The sequence below is a fragment of the Rattus norvegicus genome, chromosome 12 (genome assembly GCF_036323735.1).
Source record: "Rattus norvegicus strain BN/NHsdMcwi chromosome 12, GRCr8, whole genome shotgun sequence".
In the NCBI taxonomy this organism is placed as follows: domain Eukaryota; kingdom Metazoa; phylum Chordata; class Mammalia; order Rodentia; family Muridae; genus Rattus; species Rattus norvegicus.
In genome coordinates this window covers 21615597-21636619 of record NC_086030.1, presented here as the reverse complement: position 1 = coordinate 21636619, position 21023 = coordinate 21615597, and the positions used below count along the sequence as shown (strand labels likewise).

At 41.5% G+C, this 21023-nt stretch overlaps 1 protein-coding gene across 3 annotated transcripts in view; it reads left to right on the top strand.

Moving 5' to 3' along the window:
* The window catches only part of LOC134481269 (uncharacterized), a 153480-nt gene extending 141419 nt beyond the window's left edge, over positions 1-12061 (top strand). For all 3 annotated transcript variants that reach the window (XM_063271876.1, XM_063271878.1, XM_063271877.1), the window contains exon 3: positions 7576-12061. In XM_063271876.1, coding sequence (XP_063127946.1) covers positions 9106-10446 — 1341 coding nt within the window. In that variant the 5' untranslated portion in view covers positions 7576-9105 and the 3' untranslated portion in view covers positions 10447-12061. The remainder of the gene's footprint in view (positions 1-7575) is intronic.
* The last annotated feature ends 8962 nt before the right edge of the window (positions 12062-21023 follow it).

Sequence of the window (21023 nt, the reverse complement as noted above, 5' to 3'; positions counted from 1 at the left end):
GTTTTTTCTGTGTTGTTTTCCATCTGATGACAGTTTCATTTAAAGTCATTTAAAAGATCATTTCTTACTGATGCACCTTTAAAAGATTTATCTTGGAACTGAGGTTATATGACTAAATAACTTCTGTACCATTGTTGTCTAGTAGATTATAAGTATCTGCACTTATAAGTATCAATAATTATTGAAGTAATGACCAAATGTGAGGAAGAAATGTCAGAGTTTAATTCATAAATTAGACAGGAACAAAGGAAAGCCTAGCTATTAACCCAATCTTTGCCCTTCAAATGAAATCTGTGTGTTTGGTGGATGCAAAATAATTTGTAATTTGAATGTTTAATCTTTATGTTTTTTCTCAGGACAGTAAACAATTCTTGAGGGGTCTCTCTCTCTCTCTTTCTCTCTGTCTGTGAAGTAAAATGTATCATAGCTTTTCTGTTTAGATTATGATTACAATTATTTATTTGTAGATCTAACACACACAGAGAGAGACAGAGAGAGAGAGAGAGAGAGAGAGACAGAGACAGAGACAGAGAGAGAAACAGAGAGCAAAGAAAGCAAGAGACAGTGAAATACAGAGAAAGCCCCTCTGTATTGTATATCTCTCTATTTGTGTGTGAATATGTGTGTGTGTGTGTGTGTGTGTGTGTGTGTATGTGTGTGTGATCTATATATGTTTGTTGTTTGGCTTTAGTTCTTTGATATATTTGTATGGAGCATGATTGTAAAGCCCATTCTCTGATATATCTGCTTTATCTTATCTGTAATCTGTGGCCCCAGGAGGGAATGGATGAAAATGATACCATACTTTATTGTGAGGATGCCTGGACATTTTGAAGTAGAGGGAACTGGAAGGCAGGGCCGGGGATGTGTTGCAAATATTCTAGCATGACAAAGAGAACTGCTTTCTGTCTTATATGAAAGTACTCACTTTTCCACTTTACTCACTTTAGAGAGCTCTGAATGACACATGTGCTTAGTTCCAGTAACAGGTACATGTGTGTCCACAGAATAATCACAAAGGTAAAATTCTAAGAGTGATTTGAGCACTTTAGGAAAAGGAAAGTGCACAAAGTATCCTGAGCCTTTATGGTGGCTATGGTGGAAATGAGGTGATTTTTCAAGATATGGAAGAAACTTACAGGGAGCTCTCAATGGATCCTTAACTTTGTCTAAGATATTGATAGAACATTTAGAATGCATGGTGGAGGGACAGATGGAATGCTTCTTCTTTCAATAGGTCTCTAGTCTTATAGAAGGATCTTGAGTATACCATTGAAAAGTGGAGATAGTTTGCCTCTATATCTCATTATTGACTAAAATAGGATTGTTTCAAGTATTTCTTCATTTAAGTTATCAGTTATAGGTTTCTGAGATATACCTTTGCTACATTTGGGTATGTTCCCTCTAGTTTTACATGTTTTAGAACACTCACAATAAATCCAGGTTAGATTTTGTCAAAGGCTTCTTCTGCTTCATAGAAGATGATCATATTGTTTTCTCTTGGATTCCATGCCATTTATTACATTTAATATTTTTGTTGCATAATTTGATGCAATGCAAAACAATCATATTGCCTTAGCAACAGTTGAATTTTAGTTTGAAGTAACCATTAAGTGTACATGTACCACATTTCCACTATTCATTTGTAGATTATGTAGTATGTTTTGATTCTTAGGTTTGTTTGAAGAGAGCAGCAAGTATCTTTGAAAGATATCAAGTCCTGGAGTGGTATAGCTGTGTCATTTGGTTGCTTTCAGAATTCTCTACATGGATTTGTAGAATGACTCCCCCTGTCTGCAATCCCAACAATATTAGTAAATGTTCCCTTTATGCAACATTTCCCAAACCCAGCACTCTACTTTTGGTTGTTTGGTTGATTTTGCCATTCTAAGAGAGAGAGAGACTCTTCCTGTTGTTTTGATTTGCATTTCTGTAAATACAGGGGACAATTTTTTGAGTTATTCTTAGATACTTTTTTTGTCATGTGAGATTTCTGTCCCATTAGTTTAAATCTTCCTTTATGTGACAATAATTTTAATATTTGTCTTTTACCTTTCCTTTCCACAAACCTCCTCTACACCCCTTCTGACTATTCCTCCAAGTCATAGACTCAATTCTTTAATGTGTCATGTGACTCTCCTGATTTTTTTTAATAAACATTTTTTATATATTCTGAATAATAATCCTGTTAAATAACATGCAACGAATCTCTTAGTCTATGGGCTTGAATCCCACACAGTGTATGAGATCCCCTGCCACCTTGTTTCACTATTCTTAAACTAAAATTCTTTTATGAAGTCTTATTCAGCATTAATTTTTGGACAAATTAAGCCCTATTCAGAAAAGTCTTTACTGTGGGGTATTCACTAGAGAGGATGGTAAGGCATCCATTTAAGCTAATTGGAAGCTTCTTAGCAGGTGGCAAAGACACTGAGTGTTCAGAGTGCCTTGTAGCCCTGAGACTGTTTTTATTGTGAACTTTTAGGCACATAATTGATGATCTGGGGTGACAAACTTCAGTTAGTAAGAAAAAGTACTCATAAGTGGCACTACAGAAGCAAAAAACCATGCTTGCTTCATTTACAGACTTTCCCAACACTATTGTCTTTGATAGAACAGGTCTGTTATCACTTTAGCAGGTGATGTTGCCTACGTGCTATTTTGTGAACTGAATATTATTTTCATCATGCAGTCAATTCTGCTAGGGTCTGGGAGCCATCCTAAGGTTTGGAGTCTTAATGAATCTCTGGCCTTGTTGAATGAGGCAAAGCATAGACTCATTCTATTATAAGCAGGTGTGGTTGGTTCTTTTTACTGAATTCATATTTTACTGAGTTAACTGTCCAAAGGAACAGAGACTGAGACTATTTTTTCTTTTTTTTAATTGGGTATATTTTTATTTACATTTCAAATGTTATTCCCTTTCCCGGACATAAACCCCGTATCCCATCTCCCTCCCCTTATTCTTTAAGGGTGTTCCCTCCCCATCCAACCCCTTCCTGTCCCCTACCTCGACATTCCCCTACACTGTGGGACCAACCTTGGCAAGACCAAGGGCTTCTCCTTCCACTGGTGCCCAGCAAGGCCATCCTCTGCTACATATGCAGCTGGAGCCATGGGTCAGTTCATGTATAGTCTTTGGGTAGTGGTTTAGTCCCTGGGAGCAATTGGTATTGTTGGCATTGTTGTTATTATGGGGTTGTGAGCCCCTTTAGCTCTTTCAATCCTTTTTATAATTCCTCCAACAGGGGCCCCATTCTCAATTAAGTGGTTTGCTGCTAGCATTTGCCTCTATATTTGACATGCTCTGGCTGTGTCTCTCAGGATTCATCTATATCTGGTTGCTGTCAGCATGACCTTCTTAGCTTCATCAATCTTATCTAGTTTTAGTGTGTGTGTGTGTGTGTGTGTGTGTGTGTGTGTGTGTGTGTGTATGGGGCACATGTGGGGCAGGCTCTGAATGGCCATTCCTTCAGTCTCTGTTCTAAACTGTGCCTCCCTATCCTCTCCTATGAATATTTTTGTTTCCCCTTTTAAGAAGGAGTGAGACATCCATACTTTGGTTATCCTTCTTGAGCTACATGTGGTCTGTGTATTGTATCTTGGGTGATTCGAGCTTTTGGGCTAATATCCACTTATCAGTGAGTGCATACCACATGTGTTTTTCTGTGATTCTGCTTCACTAACTTCTAAGTATCTCCTCAATCATACTCAGTGTGAAATTATTCAGAGTCCAGATAATTGTCACAACAATCTTCCAACAGAAGAAGTTGTTATGCAAACATTGATGTTTCTACAAGGCTGTTTTCAGCTGCACACTTCTGTGAATAAAAGATAGGAATGATACATTTTTGATGATCAACTCTGAAACACGAAGTATGAGAGACAATTTCAGCTTTCTATCTTCTGTCTTATGATCTAAAAGCATAAAAATATCAGGTTCCATTGTTTATATATGTGTTGGACAGAGAGGTTAGCTTTATAGCAAACTTAATAGAGGTGTTTATGAGGCATGGGGAGAAAGGTAACTCTATTTAATTGTACAGGTGGACCTGAATTTCCCTAGTGCAGAGGTTGGAGGTCTGAAACACCCTTTGGATATAGAGGCTAGTTTTGAGAGACCTTTCAATATGCTTTAATTGCTAGGGCCCCTTTTGCAGAAACTAAAAGTGTAAAATCCACTTGGTAGATGGAGGTAGACAATTGTCCCAAAATCCTCATGGGAAGACTTGAAATATTAAGATGATCTTTTTTGTAGAATGAATTGTATAAGTCCCCCCTTGTTCTTACAGCCCTTTCAGAAGAAAACACTCAAAGCCAATTGTAAGGTGTAATACATGTCATAAACCCCATTGTGAAATGGGGTCTATGGCAATGTTAGTCCAAGGAAAATTCTGATACTCTATTAAAGTTAGTGTGAAGGAGTATGTTAACACTTGGAAAAGTGATCCCCATGTAAGAGAGGAAAACTCTGAGGCCCTATGGTAAAAGGAGAGTATCTTCTTCAGTCATAGTATGAAGTGCCATACACACTTCTGTTAAATATAAAGGTCTCTGGTACTCTTTACAGTGTAGAAAGTTTCCAGTAGTAATCATAAGTTTGCAATTCTCATTCAGAGTTTCGTATCTTTATAATTTGTGTTCATTCAGGAGAGAAAAGGCAGCAACTTATTGCTTCATCCAAAGGCTTTGGATGATAGTTGCTGGCTAGGTTATTTCTTCTAGTCTGTTCAGTTGTCCAGATCTATGCAGAAATCTTGAAGTTATTATATTTCTATTGACTTGCCTGAAGGCATGTGTCCCATCTTATATGCTCTGATTCTAAACTTGGACTATGGGACCTCAAACCAGAGTGGACTAGATTCTCTTGTTTATAGAAAGTTTGGAACTATGCCTGATCAGTTAGGGATAAGACTACTTGAACATATTTGGGAGGGCTGTGGGCCACATTTTCCAGAGAGACAAAATGTTGGGAAGAAAGTAAAGGACAGGAAGGTCACAGAATCCCTCACACAAAAATTTACATTGGAAAATTCATGACAGTGCAGAAAAAAAACCTTATCATGTCCAAATAATCTCACAGTCCAGAATACCAATATGTCCTGGCACTCTGAGCTGTGCTTCCCAGCAATCAGGGCACTTTTTTCTTAAAATGTGGTTTGTATTCTCTGGCTCTATGTTCTCCACAAGGTATTCAGCAGCAGCACAGGCATGGGCAACAACGATGGAACTGTTCCATCTCAAGTCACATTCTTAAAGACAGAAGTTAGATTAGGGTTTGGATTTTTACTGTCATTTCTCAGGACATCAGTTCAAAGTGGTTTGCTTTTCAGACATTTGGGCATGCCTGGCTACCTAGGTCCAACAGGAAATATTAAGACCTCCTAGAAGAATAAAACTGAGGATTCTATAGATAGAAGTAGATTATCTGAGGAAACCATTGTCAGAGGAGGTTGACTTGAAGTTTCCATGAGAAAAGTTAAACATCTGTGTAAGTTTTCATGTCAGTGGCTCCATGGGCTCTTTAATCAGAAGAATTTGTATTAATCTTCCTTCAAATGTAAGAGTGTATCTAGATTTCTCTTATTCAAAGATAATAGAATGTAGGTAACTTTCATACAAAGCTGTATGTCAAAGATTCTTCATTGCATTAGTATTGAACCTGCTGTTAACCATGGACCAAAGGATAAATCTGGGAAACATTAGGAAAAATATCTGATGCTCTTTCCATAATATAAAGAAGTTGTGTAGGTTTCCTCATATTATATGAATATCCAAGTCTCCTTTTGACAAACTGGGACGATCTGAGGCTACCTTTGCTTTAGTGAGAAGAAATGATGCCTCCTTAGTCAAGGGTAGAAGGAGTAAGTACCCCTGGGAAGAGGGGAAAAGCTGAGATCCTGATGAGAGGAGTCATGAGAGTATAAATTTTCAATATTATTCTGAGCAAAAATTAAATTGCTTACCATAGCTCATGAGGTTCCTGCATTGCCTCACCTTCCAACTTTTTTTTCACAATTTAGGGTATCCATATCTTTAGCTGAATCTGAAAGAGATTAAATATAGATAACATTATTCACAAACAGCTTTGACAAGAAAATGCAGTGCACCTTAGTCAGTGGTAAAATATCCCATGGGGGTCTGAGCAGAAGGGATTGTTTGAAGAACCCATGGAGTCAAAGGGGTAACTTTTAAGACCTATATCAGAGGAAGAAAAATACCAAAGTTTTGAAAGGCTAAAGATCTCAACCCTGTTGGATAGTAGTGGGCTGTCCCTGTTTACCTTCTGTAGAGGAGGATGGTCTAGGCACTCCAGGCCTCCACATCTTCAGAAAAACTCTAGAAAATTCTTATCTCTGAGGATCCCACTGCAGACTTGACAGCAATATTTTTCTTCTGACAAGTTGGATCAAAGTTCCTGGATCTGTTCCCTATTTAAACTTATAATAAGCAACACAGTTGTGGGTGTGTGGGACATTTAATTTTCTGGTGAATAGGTTAAAGGTAGATGGTTTTGGATCCAGGCTGAGGTTTTTATTCATCAGCCATGGGACTAGAATCCACAGTTCTCAGAGGTTTTTAAGTGGTCAAAGGTGTATTTCCTAACCAATAATTTCTGAGCAAGGAGCTCTGGTCTCTCTCATTTGAATGGTAGAACTGAGTCAGCCATGAACAAAGAGAGAAGCTCCTGTGCATTCTTGGTCACGAGTATTCAGTCTCAAGCACACGACAGTAGAGATTGAATGTTTGAGATGCACTCCTAAGTTACAAGGTTAGTTCCAAAGCTTGCATCATCAGAGGAACGTGTCTCAGGCCCAGCCATTGCAGACAGAGGAAGAATAAAATGTCTTTATTCAATGGCATCTGACCCATCTGGCATATCATTAATGTCATGGACTACTTTGTTTAGAGGAAATAATTCCAAGGCCCTCTTCAGAAGATATTCCAAGTGGGTGTCAGCCTCCTTGAAGTCATGGGTTAGTTTACCTCATAGGGGGCATAAATTGATTGAGTTATTAGCTGGTGGGATAAATTGTCCTGGTTCTAGAAGGCCCAATTTTGACTTCAATTCTCTTATAGCAAAAGCACTATATTTGTGGCCTTCTTAGGACTTTGTTGAGATCTAAATTCTTTTGCTTATGATGTCATATGTCTCAGGACCTCTTCAGTTATTGAGGACCTATGTGATACCTTTTTATGATGTGGTAACTCTGAGGTCAATTTGTGCAATTAGTGAATGTCTGAGGTTTCTGGGTTCTCAAAGGAATTGTATGTTAATGCCCCCTTGTAGGGCCCCCTCCAGTGGTGAACAATGGTACTGCGCATGTGCGGTTTTTGCACCTGGTGTCAGTTGGCCGTTAATATGCTAACGAGGGGCGGTACCATGCTAGTGAGGTGATTCATTCTCTGCCAATCCCTGGAGGACAAGTAGTGGGGTGATAGTGGGGTGACCCGTGCCCCACCAATCCCTGAGAGATTATTAGCATACTGTTGTGTATATAAGGCGAGCAACTTTGCCGCTCGTGGTCCCCTGTCCCTGTTCAAGAGAGCTGTACAGTAAAGGCTTGTTCGCAGAAGAATCCTGTTGCTGCGCATCGTTCTTACTGGCGAGACGTTGGGCGCACGATAAGTGGTGCCGAAACCCGGGAACTAACATCGCCGGTACCGAGGGGACCCTTCAGTGTGCTGAAGAGGATTCAGAACTGCGAGAAGGTAAATTAAAAGGTAAGCTTCGAGAGGCATGCCCCTTTTTGGAAGAGAGCATGTCAGAAACGGAGCGGAGTGAGAAATTAGGAGCACGCAAAAAGGAAAAGGTTACTAAAACAAAAGTGAAAGAGATACAAAAGGCAGAAGAAATGCTGCCAGAGGAAAAAATAGGTGTGCCGGGAGGATGAAGTACAAGTCATCTGGAGAGGATACTTTGTATCCATTAAAAGAATTAGAAGCCTTAGAACTGGCTGGCAGTGACTCTGAGCAAGAGTTGTCAGAGTCGGAGGAGGAGGAATTAGAGGAAGAGACAGCCAGATATGAGGAAGAAAGATATGGGCCTAGGTGGAGAGCCACTGTGAAGAAACTGAAAGTTATGGATCCTTTGTGGGCAAGGCTGGTAATTTTGTTTCCTTTTTTCTTTGTGTGGGATAGAGAAGCCACAGACCGCAAGCTTAAGCCTGGACCAAAACCTCTTTGGCGAATGGTCCCTGCCTGCTTAGAGGATAAACGATGTGAGGAAGCCATTACAGCGGTTAGGACAGGTCAGAGGGTCCTTGCAGAGCAACAAGAAAGTATGTCGGAGGGAGAAAAGGTCTCAAAAGAAAAAAAGAAAAGAAAAGGAGATAAAAGGAACAGAGAGAAGGCAGAGATAAAAAAAGAGGATAATCAGGACCAGGAAACAAATAAGATATATTCTTCTTTAAAAGCCTTGACCTTAGAAATGTCAGACAATCTAGAAAGCATCACCGACAGCTTAGAGAAAGTGAAACTGAAGGTAGAACCATCAGGTCCCGGGCCTCCCACAGAGCAACAAAAGGAAGTGCAGGACTCGACCTCAGTTCCACCACCAGACTCGTATTGACCCCTCGAATGGGAACTCAGGTGGTGGATACATATTTTAAAGGCCGCAGTAAGCAGAATTCAGAAGGATCTCAGAAATTGAAAGCATGTGCAAAGATAAAGATTTGGGGTAGTGGTAGTGGTCAAAAGGGGACAAGGTAATAATGGTAAAATGTTTTTGTGTATGTGTTCTTTTAGAGTTATGTTAAAATCTAGAGAAGCAAAGTCGATTCTCATAGATGCTTTTAGTCTTTGGACCCTGACTAGAGACAGTTTACACCCTAGACAAGAGAGAGAATGGGGTTGAGAAAAACAGTCCTCCCAAACTCTCCACAGATGCTTTGGCAAAAGAAGGAAATGAGCTTAAACTTTTTGGAGCTCTCCTGGGAGCAGAAGGAGGTGGGAGACGTCTTGCCTCCTTGCTGGCTCCTATTTGAGAAGTGCTTATTTCTGGTTCTGGGTTCTTTAGGTAGGATGTCTGGGTCCCTTTGGTGGAACACCATCTAGTTCTTTTCCTCTGTGTCTATTGTCTGTCCTTGGTGCAACAAGCTGTCCATGTATGTCAATTTTCAATTTCACCACCCTCCTCATGTGGGTATTAACCCTCGTGGTCTGATCCCGCTAAAACTTTGGCAGATGGATGTCACACACATATCTCAATTTGGAAATATAAAATATGCTCATGTTTCTGTTGATACCTGTTCTGGTATTATACATGCTACTCTGATGACTGGTGAAAAGGCTCGTAATGCCATTAGTCATTGCTTAGAGACATGGGCGGCCTGGGGAAAGCCTGATAGTCTCAAGACAGACAACAGGCCTGCCTACACTGCAAAGTCCTTTCAGGCATTTTGCCAGACAATGCAGGTTGGTCATACTACAGGCTTACCATACAATCCCCAAGGTCAAGGAATTGAGGAAAGGGTACATTGTACTTTAAAAGAGCTTATACAAAAACAAAAAGAGGGAATTGCCAGCGACCAAACACCAAGAGAGCAACTTTCTTTAGCTCTTTTTACTCTACATTTCTTAATTTTGGATGTGCATGGCTGCTCTGCCACAGATTGCCAAGCTACTACTACACCTATAACTAATGCAGAAGTAAAGTGGAAGGATGTCTTAACTGATGAATGGCGTGGCCCAGATCCCATGATTTCGAGATCTAGGGGAGCAATTTGTGTTTTTCCGCAGAATCAAGGAAATCCAATTTGGGTACCCAAGCGCTTGACTTGCCTTCTGCTCTTCCTGAAGATGAGACTACGAACCCTACTATTACTACTGGGAATGGTAATACAGGTTAATTCGCTCACTCTGTGGGCTATTGCCAGATCCTGGCCAGTACCCATGCCAGTTCATAGCAAGTCTACTGTTTTGCCAACCTTTTTCTTTCAATGGGTGCTGTCCAATGAGCAAGGGGCATATACATCCCTGACCCCCTTTGCTAGGTTGATGGGTAAGAACTTTGTGCTGTATAATGTTTCAGCTACCAGAAAAAATGATACCAGGTTGACCAATATTCAATATAATAACCTCTTGGCAAATAATACTGCCACTAGTACTTCAGTATGTGTTAGATCACCTTTTTTCTTTCTGATAAGCACTAATGTCAGCAGTGGTGTTTTAAATTGTAATAGCTCTGATGTAGTCTGCTATTTAGCTGAATGCTGGGATGGCACCAATGACACCGCAGTGATGGTTAAGATTCCCTCCTTTGTGCCAATCCCAGTGGAGGCAAACCCAGATAGCTTTTCTATTCTTAATTTGCTGAGAGCCAAAAGAGATTTTGGAATTATGGCAGTCATAATATCAGCCATTGTGCTGTCTGCTGCTGCAGCTACCACAGCTGCAATCACTATGACCAATCAAATACAGATGGCTGAGACTGTCAGATTGTAGAAAGAACTGCAGTGGCGCTAGAGATACAAGAAGAATTTAATACCCATTTGGCATCTGGCTTTCTATTAGCTAATCAAAGGATAGATTTAGTTCAAAAACAAATTGAAGCACTGTGTCATATGATGCAGCTGTCTTGCATTTCCACCCTTAGAAGTTTATGCATTATTCCTTTGTGAGCTAACTTTTCTCAGCATTCTCAATAGAGCAAAGAAATCTCGAATTACCTGAAAGGAAACTGGTCCATGAAAGCAGAGCAACTATCAAGACAATTGCTGATGCAGATTGCTGTTCTCAACAGCACTAGGTTGGATCCCATCATAGTTGAAGATTTTACCTCATGGATTACCAATGCTTTCTCCCTTTTTAAGGAGTGGACAGGCATGTTTGCCTGGGAAGCTATTGTCCTCCTGGGATGCGGAATAGGTCTCTGGCTTATTGGCCGTTTAAAAAGAGAACATGCCAGACACAAAGTGGTTGTTTACCAGGCTATGACCACCATTAAAAAGGGTGCTTCTCCCAACATATGGCTGGCCTCTTTGAAAGATCAAGAGTTCGCCCTAGATCATTTTTGTCACTGTCATGTGGAGTCATTGTATCCAGAGACGGGCAACTTTCCTCAAGCTCGGACCAACCTAAGACATGGGGCCCGGTGGCGACAGGGTAACTCTACGACGGGTAAGGCTGAGTTTGGATGAGAACAACCTAAGACAGGAGCAATGACAAGATTGAGGTGACACCCAGATCTAGACCAGTCATTTTATTAAACAAAAAAGGGGGAGATGTAGGGCGCCTCCAGTAAAGGCTTGTTCGCAGAAGAATCCTGTTGCCGCGCATCGTTCTTACTGGCGAGACGTTGGGCGCGTGACACCCCCTTGAACACTGGAGAGTTTGTCACATTTGATGTGTGTGTGAGGGGGGGTACATCTGAAAAATTTGTGAAAGTTGTGAAGCACATTCTTTCTAGACAGGCTAGATTAAGGTCACTATGGCTAATGGGGAAGATATGAGGATCCCTGGTTCAGACATCAGAAACCCCCTTGGACCATACAGTAGTTTGTAAAATCTATGGCTCTGAAGCAGTAGGTCTGCATGCTAGCTGAGAATGACATGTATTCATTTGACTTCCTTGTTTAGACAGAATATACCTGACAACCCCTTGAGCCTATGAGAAGGATTTGAGCTCACTTAGACAATGGGAAATGTTGGGAGCGATGCCTTGAAACCCTCCATTGTTGATGTTATTATTATGGTTAGCGTTAAGTATGACTGGGTTTATGGAAAATCCCCAGCTAGCTGCAGAAGACTAGTACAAATCTGGTGGTCAGAATGAATAATAATATGATAAAGTTCTGACCTTGCTGAGAAATACCTCTGAAGTCAAGATACCCAATGTGCTGACCTGTAACCTTTCTGAAAAACCAACATCCTGCTGACCAATAGATATGACAAATCTGTGACATTTCTAACATCCTGTCAACATCAGCCAATTCCCTGACCACACGAATACTGTGTCCTTGGCCTGTGTAAATGTTTCATACTTCCCCCTTTCCTCTGTTACCCCTGTTATGGTATAAATTCAGCCTTGGGAAAAAATAAAATTGTCACCTCGATCAGACTCTTGTCTTGGTGTCCTTCTTCACATCTCTTGTCCCCCTTTCTCTTCTAGGCACCCTCAGCACCATCATTGACAAATGGTGCCCAATGTGGGGCTGTTTGGAGGTCTCCTGGAGGAGAACGTCATCCCCTGTGAATAGACAGCCCTGTCTTTCTTCTTTGTCGGAGCCTTTGCTCCCCCTCAGAGCCTTTGCTCCCCCACAGAGCCTTTGGACCATGGACCGCCCTACCTTGGTTCAGAGGCTTGGTGTGTTTCTCCCCGGATGAGGCAGAACTCAGTGGTGAGTGATGGGACAAGCATTCTACAGTCACCTTTTGTGACAGGACTCAGGGAGTCACTCAGGATGTGAAGAATAGGGTTAAGAAAAAATATTTAAGGAAATTCTTATACTTTACAGGAAGTATTTGTCTATGAACTTTATCAATAGCTCCCCCAGCAGGGTACTATTGATACAAAAGATAGTCCAGAGTTAGTGATTGTTTTATGGGCCAGCTAATCTTGTTGCTGAAGTCTGCCCTCTGTAATGAATAAAAGTTGTATGCTTTTTGGGTTCAAGGTTGCCTCTCCCTGTGTGGATGAACAACCCCATGTATGTGGATTAAAAATCTTATACCCTCATGCTATTGCAATGGTCACCTTGTCAATCTGTGCTCTGTGGGTGGCACTCCTGAGGTAAGGCCACTATGGGATCTTACAACATTTTGGTGCATCAGCTGGGAACTGCGCTCCCCCTAGACCACAATTAGTGAGATTGGAGGTAAGCTCGAGCAAATCTGTGATTTTGTGTTCTGTGTTACCTTCTGTTTTGTCTCTGTGTCATGTTGTCTCATCTTTGTTTCATGTTGTCTTGTGTTGTCTGCATCTGTGGTCTGAAGGGTTCGAGTCCCTTCAGAGGGGGATTCGAGTCCCCTTGGTGGTTGATGTGGGTCCCGTGAGGGGCTTACGGCTGTGACAGGTATATATACTAGTTGCCATAGGCCACAGGCCCTAGAGGATGCTCTAGGAGAAAGGAATCTAGAGGAAACTCTAGAATCCCGTTGGGAGGTGGGATCAGATGGTCCACCTCATCCCGGAAGCAGCTAAGGTTAAGCTGCAGTTTGGGGCAGGTATTGAAAGTATCAGGCATCTGTATAGGATGCCTTGTCTTGGTCTTGTTTGTCTAGTTTGTTTTCTGTGGTATTGTCATGTCTTTTTGGCTTTTGTTTCATTTTTGGACTTGGACTGACAAATGTGTTTGAAATCTTGGAGTGACGACTGTGTTCGAAATCATGGAACTGTTTTGTTTGACAAAGAGTTTTACTTGGTCCTCTTGGTGCTTAACTTGAGAATGATTTGCTTGAGAGAAATTGTTTTCTGCCAGCGAGTTTTGTCTTTCTCTCTTGAGCCTCCTCCCCGAGGAGAGATGCCCCTTCCTTTGCTCCCCTTGTCCAGTCTAGCTGCTGTTAACAGTTCATCACACTTGTATGAAGGACTCCAGGTTATCGAGTGACCCTGTCTGAAGCAGGAATTAGCAGAACCTGAAAGCTTTGCCTTGGATCCTGAAGAAAGGATCTCCCTAGTGCTTAGACATTCACAGCTTCTAAGGAAGGGACAGCACATAGTGAGGAAGTTTGGGGCTAAGGGTGGCAGGCAAGTGGGCCTGCTAGCAAGCATGCTGCAGGCTGTGCGCAGGCAGTGGCGCAGCTCAGGCCAAGTTGATGTAAGAGGAGTTTCAAGCTGATGAGACTGGCCGGGGCTGATGCTTTGACAGCAAAAAGACAGCACAGAGTTAGTGATTGTTTTAAAGACTATTATGAGACCTTTGGCCCTGAAAAAATTCGAGTCAGTGCCTTCAGTGACCAGACCTTCAACATTTGCTCACAGAAGGAGAGCGTTCATTAAGAAAAGTTCTTTAAAGGAGGCTGCCTTATCTGCTGGCCCTATTCCAAGAGAGGAGTTGGTCTCCAGCATTAAGTCACCTTCCCCGTTAGTCATCATTGACATAGTGAGTGCCTCTGATCCTATCCCCACAGCAGTCAGTTCCTGCCTCTGTGGTCAAAATGCCCCAGGTTGGGGGGCAGGGGTGCCCCTAAAGTAGTTTCAGAAAGAGTCTGCAGCAGACTGCGAGTAACTTTGTTTTGCCGGACAAAATTCGGAACAGGCTTTGACTATGTTTACTCTATGATGATAACAGGAGAAAGTTTTGGCATGTGTTCTTCAGCCTACTCCAATTGGAGGCTGTGGCCAAGGTCAGGATCAATGTTTTCTTTTCCATGGCCCTCTAGCCCAGTGAGACAGCTTGGCGAGGACTGCTACTGAAGTCCTGGAATTCAGAGGCACGGGGAGGGCTATACTTCTATTAAAGATCAGTACTCCAGTGTTAGCAATCTCTTTATTGGATGTAAGAGGCAGGAAACCCAACTCAATTGTGACCCCTGCCTTAGGAATGACAGTGGAAAGAGTCCTTATAGCCCCTGGCAGGCCAGTTATCTCTGACTACAGCTTACTTTCTGATACCTGAGGCTTCAATAGGATCACACCCCCCTGGGCGAGCCTCCTTCAATACTCAGATGCTTTTTTCTCCTGATCTCTTGGCTCAAGTCCTTCAGCATGTCTGACGGTCTGGAAGAAACTCCCCCACCCCTAAAGTGGATGAGCCATACAATTCTTTTATCAGCCACTTGGCTTCTAGCACCCCAGGTCCTAACTATCTCTCCATCCTTTTGTTATTAGTTATTACTGGAAGCCTAGTGACATTTGGAGGCTGGGTCTCTTGAGAGGCAGAGCCACCGAGCTGACACTAAAGGGAGGTACTCCTTAAGGGAGAATCTAAGTCCAGAGAGATAGCCGGTAACAGACTCCAGCTGCCCCTCTGCTCGCCTTTCTGTTTTACAGGCACAAAGTTTGCACTCTTTTTTGCACTAGTCGTTTTGTCCCAAGAAAGCTTCCTCATTTAGCTGTGTGACTAAATGCTATTTGTCACCTAATCTGGTTGTTCCACCAGCTCTCTCCAGGCCACCCCCTAGCTTTCTTGCCTGGCCCCTTTCCTCTGTTCTTAAGAATCCTATCACCTAATACACTGCGTTGTTTGACTTACAATACTCCCCTCCCCCCCCCCGTCCTGCTAATATGCATGTCCCAGATTCCCGTTGGGAAGGTTCTAATTCTAAAACAAGGGGATGGTGCATCCCCCTAAATATTAAATTTACCTCTATGGGTCAAAACCAGGATTGGACCCATGGATATACTTGGGGTCTTAGAATGTTTCAATAAGATGCCGATACAGAGATTATATTTACCATAAAATTGTTAAAAGAGCCTGTACATTCCTACTCCCTGGCTTCTGGGCACTCACCCCAAGAACGTGCACATGGAGGTGCTGAACACGGTGCAGGGCACATGCAACTTCATCTACAGCCAGCATTCCACCAAGAGGAGCTGCTTGCTCAAAGAACTGCACCGCTTCGAGTTCATTGCCATCACACAAGAACTGGAGGCTCTACCACCCACTGAAGGACAGTTGAGATATGGATTCTTCCACAATTCGATACCTTTCGTAGGGTTTGGCTTTTTGGAAAATGCAATTATGATTGCTGCAGGAACCCAAATTGAATTGTCTATTGGATTTATTTTGAGAATTTCAGCAATGTCAATCAACATGTTATTTTTTCTTCTATGTATCAACATATTATTTAATTTTCATTTTAAATACTGCACTGTACTGAGTTGGGAGTTTGCTTATTTCTGACATAACATGCATGAGATACCTATTTATGTCTTTATTTTTTTCTGATGGCTATAATTCAATGTTGAGGTTTCTCCAAATTATTTTTTCTCCATGTTTATTAAATTGGGTATTTCTTATTTACATTTCAATTGTTATTCCCTTACCCAGTTTCCAGGCCATCATGCCTCTAACCCCTACCTCTCTCTGTGGGTGTTCCCCTCCCCATTCTCCCCCCATTACCACCCTCCCCTGGGGTTCAGTCTTGGTAGGACCAAGGGCTTCTCCTTCCACTTGTGCCTTTACTAGGCTATTCACTGCTACCTATGCAGTTGGAGCCCAGGGTCAGTCTATCTATAGTCTTTGGGTAGTGGCTTAGTCCCTGGAAGCTCTGGTTGGTTGGCATTGTTCTTATGAGGTCTCAAGCCCCTTCAAGCTTTTAGTCCTTTCTCTGAATCTTTCAATGGGGGTCCCGTTCTCAGTTCAGTGGTTTGCTGCTGGCATTCACCTATGTATTTGCCATATTCTGGCTATGTCTTTCAGGAGAGGTCTACATCCAGTTCCTGTCAGCCTGCACTACTTTGCTTCATCCATCTTATCTAGTTTGGTGGCTGTATATGTATGGGCCACATGTGGGGCAGGCTCTGAATGGGTGTTCCTTCAGCCTCTGTTCTAAACATTGCCTCCCTAATCCCTCACAAGGGTATTATTGTTCCCCTTTTAAAGAAGGAGTGAAGCATTCACATACACTCCTTCTTCAGTTTAATGCATTCTGTGCATCTAAGGTAATTCGAGCATTTGGACTAATATTCACTTATCAATGAGTACATACCATTTGTGTTTTTCTGTGATTGGGTTACCTCACTCAGGATGATATTTTCTTTTTTTTTCCAAGTTAAACATAGCATTTTTTATTTCTTTTTTAATCTTTATTAACTTGAGTATTTCTTATTTACATTTTGTTATTCCCTTCCCGGGTTCAGGGCCAACATCCCCCTAACCACTACCTTCCCCTTCTATATGGGCTTCCCCTCCCCATTCTCCCCCAATTATCACCATCCCCCCAACAATCCTGTTCACTGGGGGTTCAGTCTTGACAGGACCAATGGCTTCCCCTTACACTGGTGCTCTTACTAGGCTATTCATTGCTACCTATGAGGTTGGAGCCCAGGGTCAGTCCATATATAGTCTTTGGGTAGTGGCTTAGTCCCTGGAAGCTCTGGTTAGTTGGCATTGTTGTTCATACGGGGACTTGAGCCCCTTCAATTTCTTTCAGTCTTTTCTCTGATTCTTTCAATGGGGGTCATGTTCTCAGTTCAGTGGTTTGCTGCTGGCATTTGGCTATGAATTTGCTGTATTCTGGCTGTGTCTCTCAGGAGAGATTTACATCCAGTTCCTGTCGGTCTGCACTTCTTTGCTTAATCCATCTTATCTAGTTTGGTGACAGTATATACATATATATATAATATATGGGCCACATGTGGGGCAAGCTCTGAATGGGTGTTCCTTCTGTCTCTGTTCTAAACTCTGCCTCCCTATTCCCTCCCAAGGGTATTCTTGTTCCCCTTTTGAAGAAGGAGTGAAGCATTCGCATTTTGGTCATCCTTCTTGAGTTTCATGTGTTCATCTAGGGTAATTCAAGCATTTGGGCTAATAGCCACTTATCAATAAGTACATACCATGTGTGTTTTTCTGTGATTGGGTTACCTCACTCAGGATGAAATTTTCCAGTTCCATCCATTTGCCTATGAATTTCATAAAGTCATTGTTTTTGATAGCTGAGTAATATTCCATTGTGTAGATGTACTTCATTTTCTGTATCCATTCCTCTGCTGAAGGGCATCTGGGGTCTTTCCAGCTCCTGGCTATTATAAATTAGGCTGCTTGAACACAGAGAAGCACGTGTCTTTGTTATATGTTGGGGCATCTTTTGGGTATATGCTCAAGAGAGGGATAGGTGGGTCCTCACGAAGTTCAATATCCAATTTTCTAAAGAACCTCCAGACTGATTTCCAGAATGGTTATACCAGTCTGCAATCCCACCAACAATGGAGGACTGTTCCTCTTTCTCCACATCCTTGCCAGCATTTGCTGTCACCTGAGTTTTTGATCTTAGCCATTCTCACTGGTGTGAGGTGAAATCTCAGGGTTGTTTTGATTTGCATTTCCCTTAGGACTAAAGATGTAAAACATTTCTCTAGGTGTTACTCAGCCATTCGGCATTCCTCATCTGTGAATTCTTTGTTTAGTTCTGAACCCCATTTTCAATAGGGTTATTTGTCTCCCTGCCATCTAACTTTGTGAGTTCTTTGTATATTTTGGATATGAGCATATAGTAGGATTCGTAAAGATCTTTTCCAAATCTGTTGGTTGTCATTTTGTCCTAACAACAGTGTCCTTTGCCTTACAGAAGCTTTGCAGTTTTATGAGATCCCATTTGTCAATTCTTGATCTTAGAGCATAAGCCATTGGTGTTTTGTTCTGGAAATTTTCTCCAGTGCCCATGTGTTCAAGAGGCTTCCCCACTTTTTCTTCTATTAGTTTGAGTGTATCTGGTTTGATGTAGAGGTCTTTGATCCACTTGGACTTAAGCTTTGTACAGGGTGATAAGCATGGGTCAATCTGCATTCTTCTACATACTGACCTCCAGTTGAAGCAGCACCATTTGCTGAAAATGCTTTCTTTTTTTCCATTGGATGGTTTTGGCTCATTTGTCAAAAATCAAGTGACCATAGGTGTGTGGGTTCATTTCTGGGTCTTCAAATCTATTCCACTGGTCTATCTGTCTGTCTCTGTACCAACACCATGCAATTTTTATCACTATTGCTCTGTAATACTGCTTGAGTTCAGGGATAGTGATTCCCCCCAGAAGTCCTTTTATTGTTGAGGATAGGTTTAGCTACCCTGGGTTTTTTTTTTTGTTATTCCAGATGAATTTGCAAATTGTCCTGTCTAACACTCTAAAGAATTGGATTGGTATTTTGATGGGGATTGCATTGAATCTGTAGATCGCTTTTGGTTAAATGGCCATTTTTACTATATTAATCCTGCCAATCCATGAGCATGGGAGATCTTTCCATCTTCCGAGGTCTTCTTCAATTCTTTCCTCAGAGGCTTGAAGTTCTTATTGTATAGATCTTTTACTTGCTTTGTTAAAGTCACACCGAGGTATTTTATATTATTTGGGACTATAATGAAGGGTGTCGTTTCCCTAATTTCTTTCTCAGCTTGTTTCTCTTTTGGGTATAGGAAGGCTACTGATTTATTTGAATTAATTTTATACTCAGCCACTTTGGCGAAGGTGTTTATCAGGTTTAGTAGTTCTCTGGTGGAACTTTTGAGATCACTTAAATATACTATCATATCATCTGCAAATTGTGATATTTTGACTTCTTTTCCAATCTGTATCCCCTTGATCTCCTTTTGTTGTCTGATTGCTCTGGCTAGAACTTCAAGAACTATATTGAATAAGTAGGGAGAGAGTGGGCAGCCTCGTCTAGTCCCTGATTTTAGTGGGATTGCTTCAAGTTTCTCTCCATTTAGTTTAATGTTAGCTACTGGTTTGCTGTATATGGATTTTACTATGCTTAGGTATGGGTCTTGAATTCCTATTCTTTCCAGGACCTTTATCATGAAGGGGTGTTGAATTTTGTCAAATGCTTTCTCAGCATCTAATGAAATGATCATGTGGTTTTGTTCTTTCAGTTTGTTTATGTAATGGATTACGTTGATGGTTTTCCATATATTAAACCATCCCTACATGCCTGGGATGAAGCCTACTTGATCATGGCAGATGATTGTTTTAAAGGATGATATTTTCCAATTCCATCCATTTGCCTATGTTTCATAAGTCATTGTTTTTGATAGTTGAGTAGTATTCCATTGTGTAGATGTACCACATTTTCTGTATCCATTACTCCGCTGAAGGGCATCTAGATTGTTTTCAGCTACTGGCTATTATAAATAAGGCAACCAAGAACATAGTGGAGCACGTGGCTTTGTTATATGTTGGGGCATCTTTTCAGTGTATGCCCAAGAGAGGTATATCTCAGTCCTCAGGTAGTTCAATTTCCAATTTTCTGAGGAAACTCCAGAGTGATTTCCAGAATGGTTGTGCCAGTCCACAATCCCAACAACAATGGAGGAGTGTTCATCATTCTCCACATCCTCACCAGCATCTGCTGTTGCAGGACTTTTTGATCTTAACCATTCTGGCTGGTGGGAGGTGGAGTCTCAGGGTTGTTTTGATTTGCATTTCTGTTTTGACTAAAGAGGTTGAACATTTCTTTAGGTGCTTCTCAGCCATACAGTATTCCTTAGCTCTGAATTCTTTGTTTAGCTCAGAACCCCAATTTTAATAGGGTTATTTATCTCCCTGCCATCTAACTTTGTGAGTTCTTTGTATATTTTGGATATGAGCCCTCTACCAGTTGTAGGATTGATAAAGATCTTTGCCCAATCTGTTGGTTGCCGTTTTCTCCTAACAGTGTCCTTTGCCTTACAGAAGCTTTGCAGTTTTATGAGATCCCATTTGTCAATTCTTGATCTTAGAGCATAAGCCATTGGTGTTTTGTTCTGGAAATTTTCTCCAGTGCCCATGTGTTCAAGAGGCTTCCCCACTTTTTCTTCTATTAGTTTGAGTGTATCTGGTTTGATGTAGAGGTCTTTGATCCACTTGGACTTAAGCTTTGTACAGGGTGATAAGCATGGGTCAATCTGCATTCTTCTACATACTGACCTCCAGTTGAAGCAGCACCATTTGCTGAAAATGCTTTCTTTTTTTCCATTGGATGGTTTTGGCTCATTTGTCAAAAATCAAGTGACCATAGGTGTGTGGGTTCATTTCTGGGTCTTCAAATCTATTCCACTGGTCTATCTGTCTGTCTCTGTACCAACACCATGCAATTTTTATCACTATTGCTCTGTAATACTGCTTGAGTTCAGGGATAGTGATTCCCCCCAGAAGTCCTTTTATTGTTGAGGCTAGTTTTAGCTATCCTGGGTTTTTTTGTTATTCCAGATGTATTTGCAAATTGTTCTATCTAACTCTCTGAAGAATTGGATTGGTATTTTGATGGGGATTGCATTGAATCTGTAGATCGCTTTTGGTTAAATGGCCATTTTTACTATATTAATCCTGCCAATCCATGAGCATGGGAGATCTTCCCATCTTCTGAGGTCTTCTTCAATCTCTTTCTTCAGAGGCTTGAAGTTCTTATTGTATAGATCTTTTACTTGCTTTGTTAAAGTCACACCGAG